The sequence below is a fragment of the Dromiciops gliroides genome, chromosome 1 (genome assembly GCF_019393635.1).
Source record: "Dromiciops gliroides isolate mDroGli1 chromosome 1, mDroGli1.pri, whole genome shotgun sequence".
Taxonomy (NCBI): domain Eukaryota; kingdom Metazoa; phylum Chordata; class Mammalia; order Microbiotheria; family Microbiotheriidae; genus Dromiciops; species Dromiciops gliroides.
The window spans coordinates 62,892,344-62,912,077 of record NC_057861.1 but is presented as its reverse complement, the minus strand read 5'-3'; the positions used below and the strand labels follow the sequence as shown (position 1 = coordinate 62,912,077).

Genomic DNA, 19,734 nt, shown 5'->3' with positions numbered 1-19,734 from the left:
CAAGAACAACAGATAACAAAAATGGCACTGAATAGGTTATGGTCATCATACCCATATCCATGAGATCACAGATCCATTGGGGTATTGACATTTATTCCACTTATATAAAAAGACATTATAGGCATACTTCTTTTTTTTAAGAATCCATGTTTTCAGCAGTACAGGTATTCTCTCCATCTAATTAGATCACGTCTGTCTCACAGCTCTCTTGAATTGCTGCAACCAAAAATTAACTTATATTAATGAGCCTGTCCAAACTTAAGCTGGTACTCAAGCAATAGACTCTTCTTATATGAAACCTTCAGGAACCCAGGATCAGCTGGATGCCATGGTACAACATCAGAATGGGACCCTAGTTGAAAGACTGGCCTTAAGTGATTTTGAGGGCTCTTCTGACTCCTATAACCTTGGATTGTGTGTGTGTGTACATGTATATATGATGGCACATTAATGGTTAATAATTATTAATAGCAATAGTATTTACTGTCACTATTTTGGCACCTTAAAACTCAAGTAAAAGATTTACCTTCTCGAACTTTAGTAATATTAACATGGTTTTCAGATGGAGTGTACCTGCTTGTCTCACTTGCATTGCTGTCATCTACCAGGGTTTCTTTTCAGTCCTGCCACCTGTGATTTTTCCATTTCTTCTCTTTGCTTCCTAGTATTCCTTGTGCAATGAACCACTGATTGAACTTTCCAACCCAGGTGCCAGTGGCTCCCTCTTCTATGTTACTAGTGATGATGAGTTCATCATTAAGACTGTGATGCACAAGGAAGCAGAGTTCCTGCAGAAGCTGCTTCCTGGCTATTACATGGTATGTGCAGCCTTTTTTTCCCTTTTCTCAGTCAGCAGCCAGTAATAGCAACAGTAAATGATTACCAGGTGCTTAAGGTTTAAGTTTGAATAATCCTGGGGCAAGAGAGAAGCTAGGAAGTGATCTATAGCCATACAAAAAAGTGTTCTAAATCACTTATAATCTGATAAATGCACATTGAAACAATTCTGAGGTACCACCCTATATCTATCAGATTGGCAAAGTTGGAAAAAAAGAAAAATGAGAAATGCTGAAGGAACTGTGGAAAAACAGGTATGTTAATGTATTTTTGGTGGCACTCTGAATATTGGTCCAGCCAGTCTGGAAATAAATTTGGAACTGTACTTCCAAACATATCAAAGAAAGAGGAAAAAGTCCCATATGGACAATAATATTTATAGAGGCCCTTTTTTGTGGTGGAAAACAATTGGAAACTAAGAGGGAGAGGGTGTGCCCACCCAGTGGGGAATGGCTGAACAAGTTATGGTATTTGTATGTGATGGACTACTATTGTGCTATGGAAATTATAAAAGGGATGGTTTCAGAAACCTGGGGAGGCTTGTATGTATGAACTGATGCAGAATGAAGTGAGCAGAACCAGGAGAACAATTTATACAGTAACAACAATAGTGTAAAGACAAACAACAAACAATTTATACAGTAACAACAATAGTGTAAAGACAAACAACTTTGAAAGATTTAGTTAAACATTATGATCAACATAATGACCAACCACAATTTCAGAAGACTCGGTATGAAACATGCTGCCCCACTCTGTATAGATATAGATGATTGACTCAGAGGGCAAACTGAGGCATATTTGTTGGGGAGCAGTAAGGGAAGGGGGAAGGAGGAGAGTGAGTGTGGCCAACGCTAGAATTTATTTTTGTTTGACTATATGTGTTTGTAACAGGTTTGGTTCTTCTTGCTTTCTCAATGGAAGAAAGGGGAGAGATGGGAGGGGGAAAATGTGGACCTAAAAATAAAATTTTAAATATGTTTTAAAATAAAAAAGGGAGAAAAACTGGAAGGTAGCATGTTCCAGTGGGGGGAAAAAATCAAAGTACTAGGAATCAGGATCTCTGAGCTCTGAACCAGCTTCTGCTACAAAATTACTATGATTGTGTGTCACTTCCCATCTCAGTTACTTTATCTGTAAAAGGTGGAAGAGGAGAACTATAGATGGTCCTCAATGGCCCTTCTAACACCAACATTCTTTGATTCTGCCCTCCAACGACGTGTCCCAGCCTTCTCTTTAATATAAAGACATCTGCCAGAGGAGTGTACTGACTTGAAAGTCTCATTCAAAAACTTAAACTTTCTTTCTTATGCATCCTAACAGTGAGATAGGCTGCCTCATAAATTAGAGGCTTTCTGGTCAGTGAGAATGTTCAAGCAGAGAATGGATGACCACCCTTCAGGGATGCTACTGAATGACATTGCTATATTATTTGAGAAAGCTGACTAGATGACCTCTACCTTCCAGAGTCTACATAGCTTACAGTGCAGCAAGGCTTCCTACCCAAAATAAGGGCACTGTGTTGGGCAGTAGAGATAAAATAGGTGAGGTGGCATCCACCATCATACTGATTATGGAGGACAGGTGAGGGTCTGGAGGTCTGCAGTGGCATAGTTCTGAAATTATCCCCTTAGGACCAAATGTGTATTCCCCAAATCTGATTTTGCATGTAACCAAGCATGTTCCATTTTTTAGCAAGGCCAAACCAACCTTGTAGATAAGAACCAAAAGGCAAAAATACTCACTAGCCTTCATACTTTCCTTTGTTCTGGGGAAATGTGTGAATAAATTGACTTGTCACTTGATAAGTCATAGTTTCTATTTTTGTTTAAAATTCTTACTCAGATCTATTTCTGACTTGCCTATTAATTTGCATAATGAAGTTAATTGGATGAGTGACTTAAGAATCATTAAAGTTGGAAGGGACCTCAGAGGGTATTTAACCTAACCATTGCCTGAAGCTGGAATCTCTTCTACTGCATGTTCTGACATGTGGTTATCCAGCCTCCATGTAGGACATCCAACCCAAGTCACCCATTCCATTATTAGACATGTCTTTAGTGAAAGAAGATATACCATCTATTGAACCAAAATCTGTGTACTTTTACTTCCTTTCCCCTCCTCTCCTAATAGGGGCCAAGCAGAAGACATTTTATTCTTCCCTGCCAGCTCCTTGAATATTTGAAAAAAAACTAATTAAGAAATTCTCTTCCCCATTTTAAACATCCCCATTTCCTTCTTTGATAACTTTTAATCCTCTCTCCACCCTAGTAACAATTCTCCAAAGTTACACCTACTTGTCCATGTGCTTCTTAAAGTGTGGTATCCAGAAGTGAGCACCATTGTCATCCACTTGGATAAGGACCCTTTGCCACTCTTCCCAGAGACCCATATCCTTAATGGAAACCAGAGCCTAGGCCTTGCTGTTGACAGAAAACAACAGAATATGATTGCTTTATGATAGTTCTTACATCGAGCATCTGTTTGGAATTCTGCTCAAGTGTCAGGTGACAAACACCAGACCAGAGACCAGAGAAGTTGGCTGTTAAGAGACCAAGGCTTCCAGCCGTGGCTGGCGTGCTATAAAGATCAAATGATCATCTCTAAAGAGAGCACCACAGCAGCTTAGGGTTTTCTAGAAGAACAACAAAGATTATGACACTTGGATGGGGCCTGCTTTTCCTTCTGATTCTGTGGAGTTGATATATTCTTTTGCTCCCAGATCCACAACAGGAAGTTTTTTGGTTTCCCGAAGCCTGGTCTAATGAACAAGCTTTAAGCCCAAAGTCCAGCCCAGTGGGAGAGTACTTGAAGTCACCTTAGGGAAATGCCAGGTAGATCGTCTGATTCTTTCCCATGGTAGATAAACTCTTAACTTGGTTCTTGGCCTTGCTCAGAAATGTCAGCTGAAATCTTTGAGTCTGAAGAGCTTTGGTGATACAAAAAGAAAGGCTGGGAGTCATTATCCTCCAAGTGGCCTAAGAAAATATCTTCCTGTAGTGGAAAGAACTCTATACTTACAATACCAGCTCTGTTATGTACTAGCTGTGTAACCTTGGGTAAGCCACTTGATTCCTCCAAGCCTCAGTTTACTAAGGAGATAAAAATACAATATCTACTTCACACAGTTTTTGTGAGGTTCAAATAAGATATAGAAGGTATTTGCAAACCTTAAAATAGTACATAAATTTAATCTGCTACTATTGTCATTATGCCAACCTCAACTGGAGAACCTCACACTAAAACCAAAGTCCCATGTGTTACTACCAGCAGTAACTCCCATTTCTCTCAGACTTTAAGGTTTATTATACACTCTTCACAACAACTCTCTGTTGTAGATAGGTAATACAAGAATGATCTCCATTTTATAGATGAAGAATGAAAGACTCAGAGAAGTTCAGTAATTTGCTCAAGGTCCAACACCTAGGAAGTCTCCACTAGGACTCCATTCCAAACCTTCTGACTCCATGTCCTATTTACTTTCTGATATGTCAGGCTGCCTCAAATTCTAAAACTCCTGCACCATCTTTACTGGGGAGTTCAACAGTGGCACAACAGACTGTCTTGAAACATCGTGAACTCCTCATTGCGTGGGATCCTCAAGTTGAGACTGATTGACCACCTGTTAGGGATGCTGTAAAAGGGCTCCTCTTTTCAGTGGAAAAATGGGCTAGATTATGGTGTCAAACCCAAATAAACCATACATAAAGTTACCTGTGGACCAATATTGGGGACCTCATTTGAGTGTTTAATACCTCTGGGCTAGATGGCCTCTGATGTTCCTTTCAACTCCTGTGACTCCCCAGAACAGGAGCAACAAACCAAAATTAGCAGCCCAAGACAGAGCACAGGGCTTCTTGGATCAGATTCATTGCAGTTTGAAGAGTAGACATTTGCATTTAGAATCACATGGCCAGAGAAAACCATAGACAAAAATCGGTATTCTCTAGTGGATTCCAGTTTGGTGTAGGGAATAATAACAATAGTATTTATATAGTGCTTTAAGTGGTTTACAAAGCACTTTACATAACTTATCTCATTTAATCCTCACAGAGACCCTGTGAGGATTTTAAAGATGAGGAAACTAAAGGTGAGAAAGTTTAACAGACTTGCCCAGGATCGCACAACCAGTAAGTGACTGAGGACAGTGTTGAACTCAGATCTTCATAGCTCTAGGTCCAGTTGTTTTTCATTTCCTTCTAACAGTATAGTAATAACAGTATGATTTTCCTCCTCCCAGAATTTAAACCAGAATCCCCGGACCCTGCTGCCTAAGTTTTATGGGCTCTACTGTGTTCAGTCTGGAGGAAAGAACATCCGGGTGGTGGTAATGAACAACATCCTTCCCCGCTTAGTAAAGATGCACCTTAAGTTTGACTTAAAGGGCTCTACATACAAGAGACGGGCAAATAAGAAGGAAAAGGAAAAGTCCATCCCCACCTATAAGGACCTGGACTTTATACAGGACATGCCTGAGGGGCTGTTGCTGGATGTTGACACTTTCAATGCACTGGTGAAAACTCTGCAGAGAGACTGCTTGGTAAGGGAAAGGGCCCCTAAGAGGGTAAGTTTATATGAATGGGAGCGTCACCTTAGTCCTAGGCAGGGAAAGATAGCACTGGTTCTGTTCTAGGCAGGGTCATGCCAGGCCTCAGCCCTGGAAAGAGAGGGAATATCCCATGAGCCCTCATTCTATGAAAGAAGGTGGCATGGACCCTAAGCAGGAAAATGAGATTACACAGGCCCTAACTTCAGAGGGATGAATCGTACAACTCGAGTGCCAAGAATTTCAGAATACTAGGGTTTCTCAGATGCCTTACTAGGCAGCAGGTCCATATAGACTTGCTAGATTTTTTTCAAAAGTCAGTATTTAGAACTGGGAACTTCCTTTCTTAGAAGGACTGGATCACCTCTTGCAAGAACACGTAACAATACCCTTTAGAAATAAACCTGCAGGGGCAGCTAGGTGGCGCAGTGGATAAAGCACCGGCCCTGGATTCAGGAGTACCTGAGTTCAAATCCGGCCTCAGACACTTGACACTTGCTAGCTGTGTGACCCTGGGCAAGTCACTTAACCCCCATTGCCCCACAAAGAAAAAAAAGAAAGAAACCTGCAAAAAGAAATACAACTTATTAGCTGAGATTGCATAATGGAGTTAAGTTCAGTTTTGATTACTACATAGTAGTGATTACTACATAACTAAGATTTTGTGATAACTAAGAGTTCAGGGTTTAAATGACAAGAGGCCAAGAAGGCAGAGCCAGAGTCTGGCTAGGTTTGACCTGATTCTGGGGGTTGGGAGGGGTTGGGGTGGTATGTCTCTAATTTTTTTCTTTTATCTTCCATACTGGCATGTAGGTATTGGAGAGTTTTAAGATCATGGACTACAGCCTGTTGTTGGGGATACATAACATTGACCAGTATGAGCGAGAAAGGCAGGCAGAGGGAACCTCTCAGAGCACATCGGATGAGAAGCGTCCAGTTGGCCAGAAGGCCCTCTACTCTACAGCCATGGAGTCTATCCAGGGCGGGGCCGCCCGGGGGGAATCTATAGACACTGATGACACGTAAGTAATGAGTTTGGTTGAAGTCCACTGGTCAGCCTTGAGGAAGGATTCCTCTGTGCTTAACTCAAAGGACAGTTGTTGGGTCACCTCTCCTTCTCTCAGGGACCTCTTTCTACTGTTCCTTATCTGACACTACTACCTACCCACTTCCACCGCAGGCTTGATCTCCTCATGTTGGGGTAAGGGTAGAATACAGTTACCTTACCCTGCCCATGCTGTCCTTGACATTCCAAAAGCAATAGAAGTGACACCAAGGGAGAAGGACTGCTCTTCATTTGGCAGTCTAGTAATTCAGTCCAAATTAGAACCAGAGCTGTATCCCTTCACTAAATAAATTTTTCTGTAGCCTATATATGGAGCTAAGGAGGATATAGAGCATTCAGCATCAATTCAGCTATCATTTTTAAATACTAACTGTGGACCGAATGTTATTGATAGGGGAAATATAGCACTTGGATAAAACAGTTTCTGCCCTTGTAGAGTTTAGTCTAGCATCAGGAATAATACACACAAATAATTATAATAAATAATTATATATTAATATATACATATATATAATAAATAAATGACAGGTAATTTAGGAATTGCAAAACAAATTGCTATGCGAGAACTAAGAGAAACATCTTCACAGAAGAGATGGCTCAGGGAGGGCTTCACAAAGGATATGGTGGTATCTGAGTTGGGCTTTAAAATATGTATAGAAATTCAACAGCCAGCAAAGAAGGAGGGAAAATATTCTAGGCATAAGAAATTGCATAAGTACAAAAGCACAGAAATGGTAAAATCAGCACATTTGGAGGACAGAGTATAGTCTAGTTTGGCTAGAGTATAGTATAACCTGCTAACTTCAATTTTTTGATGGCTCCATGATCTCATTAATTCTTGAGTACTCCTATTCTCTCAACTTGCACTCTTAGGTTGAGACTCCAGAAAGACTGCTACTCCCACACATACTTATTGTATAACCCTGTGATTCTTTGCCCTGAATACTGTAGGACACAAGCACCCACCAGCATGCTTCCTGCTAATAAGTCATACAGTAGACTCAATTAGGTCTTAGCAAAGTCATTTACTCAGATGGCATGGGCAGCTAGGTGCTAGAGTGGATAGAGCACTGGCCCTAAAGTTGAGAGGACCAGAGTTCAAACCTCACTTCAGACACTAGCTGTGTGACCCTGGGCATGTCATTTAACCTCAATTGCCTTAAACATCTGGGACCATCTCTAGTAGTCATAATATATGCTACTGGACCCAGATGGCTCTGGAGGAGAGGATGAGGTTAGTGACCTTGCACAACTCTCCCTCACTAAAATCCAATTCCATGCAAGTCATGACATCACCTCATCCTCTTTGAGAATGAAGGACAAACAACAATTCTGATGGCAGAACAAGAATAGTAGTCACAAAACATTCCCCTTCCATAATATTGGGACATACTCTCCCATAAATGCACACTCAGAAAGAGAGGGCTTAACCTTAGAATACAGTTGTGAGGCAGACATGTAAAATACACATATGACAAAGACAGCTCATAGTACTGAAAGGCCTAGTAATCCATTCTTTCTTCTTAGAGCCTTCACAAAGCTCCCCTGGGGTTCAGCATCTCTGCTCAGCAGGTTGTTCAGCTGGCTTCCCAGGGTCTGCCCCTTTCCACAGTCTAACTATTCTCTGCTGCCAGGAGATGCAGTCCTTGAAATTGCCTCTTCAGTGACAGTCTCTTTTTATTGATCTAGAATATATTTCTCTGCTCTCCACTAGAGGTAATTCCTCCTACTGGTCCATTGGCTTCCTTTCAGAATTATATAGCCAATAAAATCCCGTCTTTCCCTCCTGCACCAGACTACTCCATGGGTAATTCCAACTTGCAGTCTTTCCCTCTCTCAAACCCTAACTCTGAAGTTCATCTAGAGTCTAGCTATTTAAAGCCCCCAAGTCATGGCCACTTCGTAATAGCCAATCACATTGTTCCCTTCTTTACAGTTAATTTAACACTTCATTAACACCTTATGGTTACATTCTAGACCTTCTGTGATTACATTAATTAAGCTGGGAGGGAAGGGCGTAGGAATCACATCCCCTCTCCTTATATATACTTTCTCCTCTCATATGATTCTTGTCCATATATGGAAATATATCCTTTATATAGCACTTACCAAATGCACTGACGGTCTTCTTCTCTGTCTTCAATATCTCATGGATACCAGTGCATGAGACAGTTGGGGAACTGTCTCTGAGAACTTAAGGGAGACTCATCACCTAGTTGACTGCAAGGTCCAGAGACCCATCTAAGTTACAGAAGTATCATAAGTTACAAAGGAGTTCCGATCTATATCAATAGTAAGATTAGCCAAATCAATAAAATTTTTGACCCTTGAGTCACAGCTTTGTAATCAATAATCTATAAACACAGTAGTAGCTTGTATTTTCTGTACTTCATTGATTATGACTATGAAGATGTGGCCAGCTGTAGAAATACTCTACAAAAGCTTTCTTACTCTTAATCTTCATCAAGGACACCCGCTTTTCAGCTAGGGAGCCCAGTAGGTGTAGTGCTTGATCTGGAGTCAGGAAAACTTGATTTTAAATCCTGCCTTAGACATTTACTAACATATGACCTGGGAAAGTCACTTGGCCACTTTGTGCTTGAATTTCCTTATCTGTAAAATGGGGGTGATAATAGCACCTACTTCTCAAGATTGCTGTGAGGATAAAATCAAATAATATTTGTAAAGCTCTTTGCAAATCCTAACACACTACATAAATGCCAGCTATTATTACATATATCCTTTTAATAAGGATTCTATAGCGGTAAGAAAGTAGACATAGGTTAGTACTGAACTGAAATTTGCTTGGTCAGGTTTTTAGGGAGGAGGTGGGGGAGAGAATAATATCAATCATGATCTTGTTGATTCTTTTGGAATGTTCCCTGCTTTGAGATACCTTGGAAATCAGCCTTTGAATCCCTTTAAATTGTCCTGCCTCCCACACAGGTTTCTTCTTTGTATTGGTCAGGTATAGCCATTCTTCCTCACTTCAGTTTCATTAATGCCATCTCTACAACCTCATATAGCACAATGGATACCGAGGTATCAAATGTGATGGTCCCGGAGTCATCAATGATAATCACAGAATTTTAGAGTTAGAAGTGACCTTAACAACTGTCTAGCTTTTATCCAAAAAATAATCCCTACTCCAACATAACCATTGAGTAGTCATCACGTCTCTGCTTGAAGACCTCCAATAAAGTCTGGATAATTTCTGTGGCAGCCTATTCCATTTTTGAATAGCTTTAATTTAATAATAAGTAGGGCTGTCTGAACTATCTTATTTTGCATGTTTTTATTTTCCTTCCATCTACAGTATTCTTGGGATGATACAATTTAGCTGGGTATCACACTTAATTTTTTGTAGGCCCATTTTTCCCTTCACTGTTTGTATTCATTTTTAAACATCACAACTTATAATAGATATTCCCTTTGAATATCCATGCCATGGTTTTCCACTTCTAAAGGGGATCCAGATGTTTGTCGGCTGAGACAGTTTCTTGGTTCTTTTGAGCTTGTTACAGTGGCTATTTTCATTCAGTAAAACTCCTCTTAGAAATAGCAATATTTGAGCCATTTTCTTTACTTTTATCCAGCTCCCATTTTTTTTCAGAGTACCAGTCAGCTTAAAGAATTGGCCTATTTTAATTGCACATAGTGTCTTTCCATCTTTCTTTAAAATTACTGATTTGGTGTTCATTTTGACCTCTGCTCTAACTAGTTAGTGTAAAGGGGGAAAATGGGGTACGGGTTGGGGTAGGGGATGGGGTTGGGGTTCTTAGGAATTTCTCTTTAAAGAATTATACCCTCTTGCACACAAAAAGTAGTTAGAATAAGGTGGTAGTTTACTTAGGGCCAAGGGAAGGGAAGGGTGGGGGGAGGGAAACCATGAAAGAAATCCTTAGACTTCTCATGGGGAGACAGGCACAAAGCACATGGCTCAGAGGTACCAAATCTCCTCAAACAGGAGACTGGAAGGTACTTTTATAGAGGCCTGATGGGGGTGGACCATCTGCCTGTGGAAAGTTCCTTTAGTGAGGGAGGACCATCCCCCACTGGTAGTGACTAGAGGAATTGGGTGAGGGGTGGCTACAGACCTCTCTTGAGGACACAAAGGCTGCAGCCACACCCAAATTTATCTCCCCAATGTAAGGGAGACCAGAATGAAGGGTAGGAATCCGAAGCTAGCTCAGTCCGATTTGGTTCAGCTTATCTTTCTAGGCGTTATCTGTCCTCTGGTTTAGTTTCTCAAGGAGAAGATTCCTTGATGTGCCCCAGAGAACTTATGGGGTGCTCTGCACCCCATGACATTAGTGATTTAACTACATAGCCTCATTTATTCTAAAATTACTTCCATGGCAGTGAGTAGTTCTTTCTTCTCAGAAAAAGTCAATTTCATTTTATATGATGCTCAGCATTCTACATGTCTAATACCTTCTAACTCTCTTCATTCAGCAAACATTTATTAAATACCCACTATTTGCAAGACATACAGAGAGAAAATTTTAAATTTCCTTGCCTCAAGGATCTGACATTATGATGCTTAAAGAAAGTATTTATGATACACATGTATAACACTTCCAAGTAGTCCCAAAGCCATTCATTGGCCTCTTTGAATTCTAGGAAAAGGAGTTTAAAATTCTCAGTGACGAATTGTTAGCCACTTGGTATTTCTTATCATGTTGTAACACGACCAGATCTGTATATGAGAAATATTATTCCAACTGCATGAGAAAGGTGGATTGGAATAGAGAAAGGAAGATGTTAGGAAGCTATTGCAATAGGCTCAGGTGGGACATAATGAAGACTTGTCCTAGGGTAGTAACAGTAGGGATAGAGATTCTGCTGAGGTGGAATTGACAAGATTGAATAACAGATTGGATATGAAGACCAAGTCTTAATGACCCCAAGGTTATAAGAAATACAAGAGTTAATGTTCACACAAGACAATAACACAAGGGCAAAATACAATTAAGCATCAGGTAAATAGCATAGACAGTCATGAGCTCTGAGATAGACTGAATGGTGTATGTTCCCAAGAAATCAGTTGCTTTTTATTTCCTTCATAGTGTTATGGCCTCACTTTTGCTGCAGAAGTTCAGAAGAGAAAGAAAACAACATGGGCTGCTAGGATGCTTAGGGAAAGTTTCGTATTAGGTCATATTGAGCTGAGTTTTGAAGGATTTGGATTGTCAGACAAGAGAAAGGAAGACATTACAGACAGGAGGAGTGGTGTTAACAAAAGTATATTGGTGAGAAGAACTCATTAGGGTGACAGTGAAGAAACCAGTTTGGCTAGAGTGGAAATTCTTACAGAGAAGAGAGGGAAATGAGACTGGAAAGTCAGGTTGGGACCAGATTGTTGAGGGACTTTGAATGCCAGGCTAAGAAGCTTGGACCTTATCCTGCTTGGTTCTTGAGTAGGAGAGGACTATGTGAACTGAAATTCCTCCTCTATAGTGGCAGGGAATAAAAGTCTCTTTTCTAAGCCAGCTGGCATTGGAGCCAGACTTTCCCTAATACATTCAAAAGGAATATAGGCACATCAACCTACCTCTCTAATATATTGACTAGTGTAAGAAACCTAGATCTGTTCAATAGAACATCAATTAAAATCCCACTAAGATCAAATGTTGCTTTGTGGGGGCGGGGGGAATCCCCCCAGAGTGTAACATATCTGGTCTTCAGACTGTGTTGGTATTTATAGGATTTGGCCCAGGTGCAGACTTCCAGCAAAAGAATAACAGAGTCACAGGTGAGGACTACAGTGCATGGGGTCACTTGTGTGCAAGGTGAGCTTGGCTGACCCTGTGCTCCAGAACAGTATTGAACCACTGATTCTGAACACCAACTAATATTGCAGTGTGCTGTGTTTATACTGGCAATGGGTGCAGCATTATCTTAGCCAGTGGCAGCCAACTTAACTAGAATCTGGCACATTTGGGGAGCTGGGAAATTTGCTAATGATCATGACATTTGGAGAAATAAATATAATAATAAGTATACAGCTTTCCCTGCCATCTTTAGTTATACTTGCTAACTAGGATATAATTCTAATAGTAGGGGAGAGACCTTAAGTAGGACTTTCAGTTTCTGGAATGAACTTAGTCTGCCCTTCACTGGTCAGAAAGCTGCAATATAACTATAAAGATAAAGCTGATTCTAGAAAGCATGGAGAAATCAAACTCATTGTTTTATAGTGCGCATGTGTGTGAAAGACGCATATACACAGTTGTCAAATAAGTCACTATTACCCTCTGAGACTCAGTTTCCTTACTTTTAACCTGAGGAAGTTGGACTAGGTTTTTCTAAAGTCTGTTCTAGCTCTCGAGAATCTGTGCTCCATTACTTATTAGCTATTGCCTTAGGTTTTACACTGAGCCTCTCCGAGTATCAATTTCCTCATATGTCAGACAGGGATAGTGTTTGCCCATGCATCTCACAGGGCTGTTGTGGTGATCGAACAGGATAATAGATGTAAGTTGCAAAGATTCTGCAATCCTCACTTTGGAAGTGCTGGCAGATGGATGATAGAATAATGTAGAGAAAACCATTTGTGGTAGATCATGAGGAATCTGGAATACATTGGATTAATAGGTACATTCAAATCTCCTAAGGCTTGGACCCAAAACACCTTAGGCAAATTTATCACTTGTCCTCTACTTTACTGTTGATAGGATCCTTGCTTTCCCAGAGGCTTATTATATGACAGATGGCTCTGGTAAGGGGGAATGAAGTAGTTTCTGGATCTGACTTCAGCTATCAGCTCCTGAACCTGCTGTCCTCTTTAGCATTACCTCCCAGCAGGGAGGTTGATTTCCATAAATGCAGCTCTCTGACTTGAACCTTTTCCTGGGGCCCTAGGGCCACATGTTTCCTGCACTAGCTGGGGTAGCCACTGATACATACCTCTTTCTCCAGGATGGGTGGCATCCCAGCAGTGAATGGCCGTGGGGAACGTCTGCTGCTACACATAGGAATAATTGACATCCTTCAATCTTACAGGTAGGTACTGGGGCTCAATTTTCTTGGAATTCTTATATCAGGGGCCAAATCAAACCTAATGCCTGGGATGAAGTTTTCTGATTAGAATTTAAATCAGATCCATGCTTAGCCTTTAAGTTCTGTTTCTTTTCAGTTATTAGAATTTAAAAAAAAACAGATAATTTCCCAAATTCGGAGACCTTCTATATACTATAATGACCTTCAGTCTGGGACTCTAAAGCAAAAATAATTAGCCTTTCAAAAGAGGTGGGGAAGACAACCTCATTTGGTGTTGAGAGGGAACAAATGGGACAGTGACAACCATGCTACCAGATCTCAACAGGAAGTCAGGAGTGTGGGGGTGAAGAAGAATGGTAAATACCATATCAGCTTTTAGAATGACCAACTAATGGCAGCCCAAGAAATGGGTTGGTGTCGATGAAAACTTTCTTAGGTGTCATTCATGTATCAAAAAGTCAGGCTCTGTTCAATTCCAAACTTCTCTCCAGAGCAAAGCCAGCTTCAGTCAAGGACAAAGGAAAAAGGAACATTCTCTAAGCACAGTTGCCTGTTTGTTGAATAACTTTTTTCCTTACTTCTCCAAGAAGAGATTAACTTTGTCTTGAGCTAGGGAAATTATGTAAAAAATAGGAAATAGTAGAGATGCTTTGTTTCTAGAAAATCACTGATACAAAAGTATGGGTATCTCTAGTGTATTTCTCTGATATCATTGATGATTTTTCTGTAGATTCATCAAGAAGCTGGAGCACACATGGAAGGCTCTTGTCCATGATGGGGTGAGTTTACCAGAAACTCATCTTGGTAACCCAGGTGACAGTATGTACTATATCTCTGCTCCATCTCAGTTTGCTCTTCATCTTAGAGCAGTCAGGACAGCCTCTCAGTACAAGTAGATCTTAGCTCCTCCTTTCCTTTTCAGTTTCCTCTTCCTAATTTGTGATACCTCCCTTCTTTCAGTGGCCGCATGGGTCCACTTATTCATGCTACCCCTGTCTGACAAAGCTCCACCCTTCAAACCTGCTTATCCTAAGCAAGGACACTATTTAGGACATTTCCCCCAGTCAAAACTTGGTCTCAGCGAGCTATGTTTAGAAGAGCCAGATAAAGAAGGGAAACGAGCTTCATTTCAAGAGGGATAGTCACCCAGTAGAGCATGCACAGAGTAGGGAGACAAGGATAGTGAGAGGTTTAGAGACCATGTCACATAAGGGTTGTTTGGAAAAGGGAGCAGGTTTTTTCTATATGGTTCCATAGAACAGAACCAGAACCAGTTAGGGAGAAGTTACAGGGAAATGGATAAAGAAGAACTTCCTAACAATTATAGCTGCCCAGCAGTCGAATGGACTGCTTTATGAGACAGCAAACCCCATCACTAGAGAATTCAAACAAAGTCTGGATGATCACTTCTCTGGAATGTCGCTGAGGGGATTCCTACTTGGGATGGGATGTTGACCTGGATGCCCTCTAAATTCCCATCTCATTCTTAGACTCTTAAGATTGTATATTTAGATCATAAGATCATAGAAAATAAGGTGTTGCTGACTAACATTATAATTTAATGGGTTATCCCTTTCAATGATATTTCTATTTTCACAGATTGTTAGAGATGGAAGGGACCTTTGAGGTGATAAAGTCCCAGAATCTCAGAGTTGGAAGGGCCATCTGAGGTCATCTAGTCAAACCTAGACTTGAGCAAGAATCCTCTCTACAACATCCCCAATAAAGTGATCAGCTTTCACATGAAGACCTCTAGTAAGGGAACGTCATACCTCCTAAGGCCTCCCATTCCATTTTTGGACAGCTGTGGTTATTTATAGAATCACAGATTTATAGCCAGAAGAGACCCTAGAAGCCACCAAGTCCAACCCCTTCATTTTCTGGATGAGGAAACTGAGATCCAGAGGGGTTAAGTGAAGGCCCCAGGGTCCCACAGCTAGTAAGTGTCTGAGTCAGGGCTCAAATGCAAGTCTTCCTGATTCCAAGTCCAGCACTCTATCCATTGCATCACTCGGCCAGAAGTGAGGCTAGTAGGAAGTCTTCCCTCACAGAGAACTTAAACCAACCTCTCTGCATTGCCCATCCGTTGTTTCTAACTCTGATGACTCTTCTACGTGACAAACCTTCAGATACTTGAAGACAGTTTATCTTGCTCTACACTGTCTCCTTTTTTTTTTTTTAAGATAAAATAGCTTCACTTTCTTTAACCAGTCTCCCATGGCACAGTCTCAACACCTTTTGCCATCCTTGTTGCCCAATTTTCAGGCACTCCAACTTAATATCCTTCCTCAAATAGTTTGCCCAGAACCCCACAGAATACTACTAATGGGGGCAGCTAGGTGGCGCAGTGGATAGAGCACTGGCCCTGGAGTCAGGAGGACCTGAGTTCAAATCCAACTTCAAATACTTGACACTTAATAGCTGTGTGACCCAGGGCAAGTCACTTAACCCTCATTGCCCCACCAAAAAAAAATGTATTCCTAATGTTGTCTTACCGGGACAGAGTAGAGTAAAACAAGAGTAATCATTTCTGTTGGGACGCTATATTTCCCTTAATGCATCCTAAGATTGATTTGAAGCTTTTCGTTAATTTGTCTCAGTGTTAACTTATATTGAGATTACAGCACACTAACAGTTTTGAGAACTATACCAACAGTGCTTCTCCCATTTTGTACTTATAAGGTGGAGTGTTTAAAAACTCAAGCATCGGGGCAGCTAGGTGGCGCAGTGGATAGAGCACTGGCCCTGGAGTCAGGAGGACCTGAGTTCAAAGCCAGCCTCAGACACTTAACACTTACTAGCTGTGTGACCTTGGGCAAGTCACTTAACCCCAGTTGCCTCCCCCCTCCCCCCCAAAAAATGGAAAAAAAAAAACTCAAGCATAGGATATTAGCTGTGTAAAATCCCTCTCCCCCCCCCCATTTTACATAACAGAAAATCAAGTCTGAGAGGGGAGTGGCTTTTTTTGAAGTCATAGCATGACCTAGTGGCAGAGGTAAGACTAGGACATTGGTCTCTTGAGTTCTAGTCTAGTGCTCTCGAATAATGAATTTAATAAACCATCCTTAAGCACTTACTATGTACAAGGTCCTGTGTTAATTGCTGAGGATATACAACAAAGCAAGACAATCTCTGCCCAAGAAGTTTACATTCTGCTCAGGGAAGACAACATATAAAGGGATGCAGAGTTGAATAAAACTGAAATGCATGGGGCAACTAGATGGCGCAGTGGTTAAAGCACCAGCCCTGGATTCAGGAGTACCTGAGTTCAAATCTGGCCTCAGACACTTGACACTTACTAGCTGTGTGACCCTGGGCAAGTCACTTAACCCCCATTGCCTGAAAAAAAAAAAACCCAAAAAACAACTGAAGTGCAGGTGGCATGGTTTGAAGGCAGCTGGAAAGCGAAGGGGAGACTTGATTCCAGGCAAAATCTATTCAAAGCTCACCTTGCAGAGCCCTGAGTGGACCAAAGTTCTGAGGTGAAGATTCCATGAGGGGGAAGAGGTTGAAGGCAGTAGCTAGAGTGTAGGTGCCATGGTTTGGAAATGGCAGGGAAGTGATTTCCCTTTATCTTGGACCACAGGCGTGAATTCCCAGTGGCAGATTTCAGATAGGAGCAATAGGCTGGCAAGTGCAGTATTTTTCAGTACCTAAGATCTCACACATCACAACATTCAGGCAGCTAACCTCTAAGGCATCCTTCCCTGCCCTTTGTGATCTGCACTGTTAGGCTGAGTATTTACAGGAATGCAGAAGTGTGGAATATGAGTTCCTTGCCCTTAGAATATTTACTAGGACAGCATACACATATTCAACTATGTCATTCCTCTGTTCAGAAGCTTTCAATAGTTCCCTTTTATCTCTAGAACAAGATAGAAACTCCTCCCCCTAGAGTTCAGGGTCCTCCGTGGTTTATCACCTGCTTTTCACAGTCTTCCATGAACTCTGTTCCATCCAGACTAGACTAGTAGCTATTCCTTAAGCCTAGCCTTCCATCTTCTAACTCTGTGTAATTCCACAAGCCACACTGAGGCCTGAAATATGCCTTCTTCTCACTCCCTCTAAGAATCTTTATCTTCCTTCAAGGCTCAACTCCTCTGTCCTTTACTGACCCCTTCCCGCCCCCCCCAACTTAGTGCATTTCTTAACTCTGTGTTTGTATAAAATATGAACTTCTCAAAAGTAAAAACCTGGCTTTGTCCTTGTAGCCTGGCACAAGACCTTAGCACACAGCAGGTGCTTAGCAACTGTTCAGTTGAATTGAACCTTAAAAGAGAACTAGCAACTCAAGGATCTGAGTTCTAGTCCTGCCTGTGCTACTGGATAATGCTTTGGCCTTGGGCAAGGCAGTTCATCTCTCAGCCTCAGTTGCCTCATTGATAAAATGAGAGACTTGATCTAAATGATTTCTAAGGTCCCTTCCAGTGCCAAATCTAGAAGTCCTGTGAGCCCTGGCTCTACTACTCACTAGCTCTGTGACTGCAGAACATTTACTTAACTTCTTTGAGTCTGTTTCCTCATTGGAAAATGGATATTTTAAATACTACTTGCACTGCCTAATACATGGGATTGTGGTAAGGAAAGTGCTTTATAAACCTTAAAGTGTTATAGAAATGAGACAAATGAGGCTGAATTCCCAGGGCAGTATTCCTCCTAGGCCTGGTCTAAGTAGAGAAATGGAGGATCCAGCAAAGGAACTACCGCTTCCCAATCCCTCTGGAGTGTCATTACATCACAGGGGCATTGACAGTTTGTCTGATGGTTGAGCCCAGGAGAGGGCCTATCCCTCAGGTTCACCACAGAGCCTGAGATCCAAGAGTTATGGTGGGAAGAGTGCAGGGTTTGAAGTCAGAAGACTTGGGTCCACAACTCACCTCTGGGATTTGCCAGAGGCAGGTGTGATGATGGGAAGTCATCTTACCTTTCTGACCCACGAAAGTGTCGGAATCCGTGATCTCCTAAGTGCCTTTCAGCTCTAAATCCTGTGGTTCTAAGTCTTCAGCTGGAAGGCCACATGAATTTTATAGAGACAGAGGCTGTGGGAATTTTTCTTCCTGACAGCAATGATGATTCCTGTTGCTACTGAAAAACCTTATTTTTCAATAGCTATCACAATGTCTTTTCTAGAAACATTTTAATCAAATTTATTTCTACCAAAGTATCAGTTAGGGAACTTGGTGCTAGACATTAAAGAATTTAGATCATCGGGGCAGCTAGGTGGCGCAGTGGATAGAGCACCGGCCCTGGAGTCAGGAGTACCCGAGTTCAAATCCGGCTTCAGACACTTAACACTTATTAGCTGTGTGATCCTGGGCAAGTCACTTAACCCCAATTGCCTCACTAAAAAAAAAAAAGAAAAAAAAATTAATCATAAAAGAATTTAGATCATCAAGCTCATAAGAATTTAATAGAATGAACTATTCCCAAGAACTTATTGGCTTCAACTTTAGTGATTCCACAAAAGAGCCAGGTAGAGGCAAACACTGTCTGGAGTTTGACCACATGGCTCTAAACTTCAGGCCATTAAACCTTTGTGAACTACTGGTTCACAGATGCTAGTTACTTAGCAAGAAAAGGGATCAGGAAAGCCTCACTGGAATCATGTGGGCTGTCCAGGCCATAGAGCAGTCCCCAGCAGCTCTAGTCCCTACTCTGTAAACCCGTTCTGTAACTTCATCTAGCCTCTCTCCCCCTCATTTTCCCCTCAGTAAAATTATAATCCTTAGACCCCACCCTCTATCAGATGGGAGTATTTTGCCGTTCAAATGATGTAATGTACAAGAAACTTGAATTGGTGGGGAAATGCTTTGGCAAACTCAAAAGACTATATAAAACTAACCAGAGAACCTCTGAAGGACCTTTGATAAAACATCAGACAAGAATCCCCTCCCTATCTCTGTGGTTACTTAGCCTCTGCTTGAACATCCCTACTTTCAATGACCTTACTGCCTTCAGAGGCAGTCATCCTGTTGTCATACAAAAAACAAAGCAGTGATACCATTACAAACTTGAAAAACTATCCATGGAATCAGGAGAACTATATTCACATCTTAACCCAGTATCATAGAACCTCAGAGTTGGAGTGGATTTCTGATACTGTCCATAGAGTCCAATGCATCTCTGAATAAGAACCCTCAGTTCTTCTTCATACCTGATAACATTGTCATGGAGCCTTTGCTTGAAGGCTTCCAGTGAAGAGAAATATCTACCTCCTCAGGCATCCCATTCCATTTGTGGCTACCTCTAACTGTTAGGAAGTTTTCCTTGCAGTCAGCCTAAA

At 41.3% G+C, this 19,734-nt stretch overlaps 1 protein-coding gene across 4 annotated transcripts in view; it reads left to right on the top strand.

The window, feature by feature from the left end:
• Window positions 1–19,734, top strand: part of PIP5K1C (phosphatidylinositol-4-phosphate 5-kinase type 1 gamma) — a 142,999-nt gene that overhangs the window by 97,537 nt on the left and 25,728 nt on the right. For all 4 annotated transcript variants that reach the window (XM_043979762.1, XM_043979763.1, XM_043979766.1 and 1 more), the window contains exons 6-10: window positions 666–818; window positions 5,078–5,377; window positions 6,197–6,405; window positions 13,371–13,454; window positions 14,182–14,230. In XM_043979762.1, coding sequence (XP_043835697.1) covers window positions 666–818; window positions 5,078–5,377; window positions 6,197–6,405; window positions 13,371–13,454; window positions 14,182–14,230 — 795 coding nt within the window. The remainder of the gene's footprint in view (window positions 1–665; window positions 819–5,077; window positions 5,378–6,196; window positions 6,406–13,370; window positions 13,455–14,181; window positions 14,231–19,734) is intronic.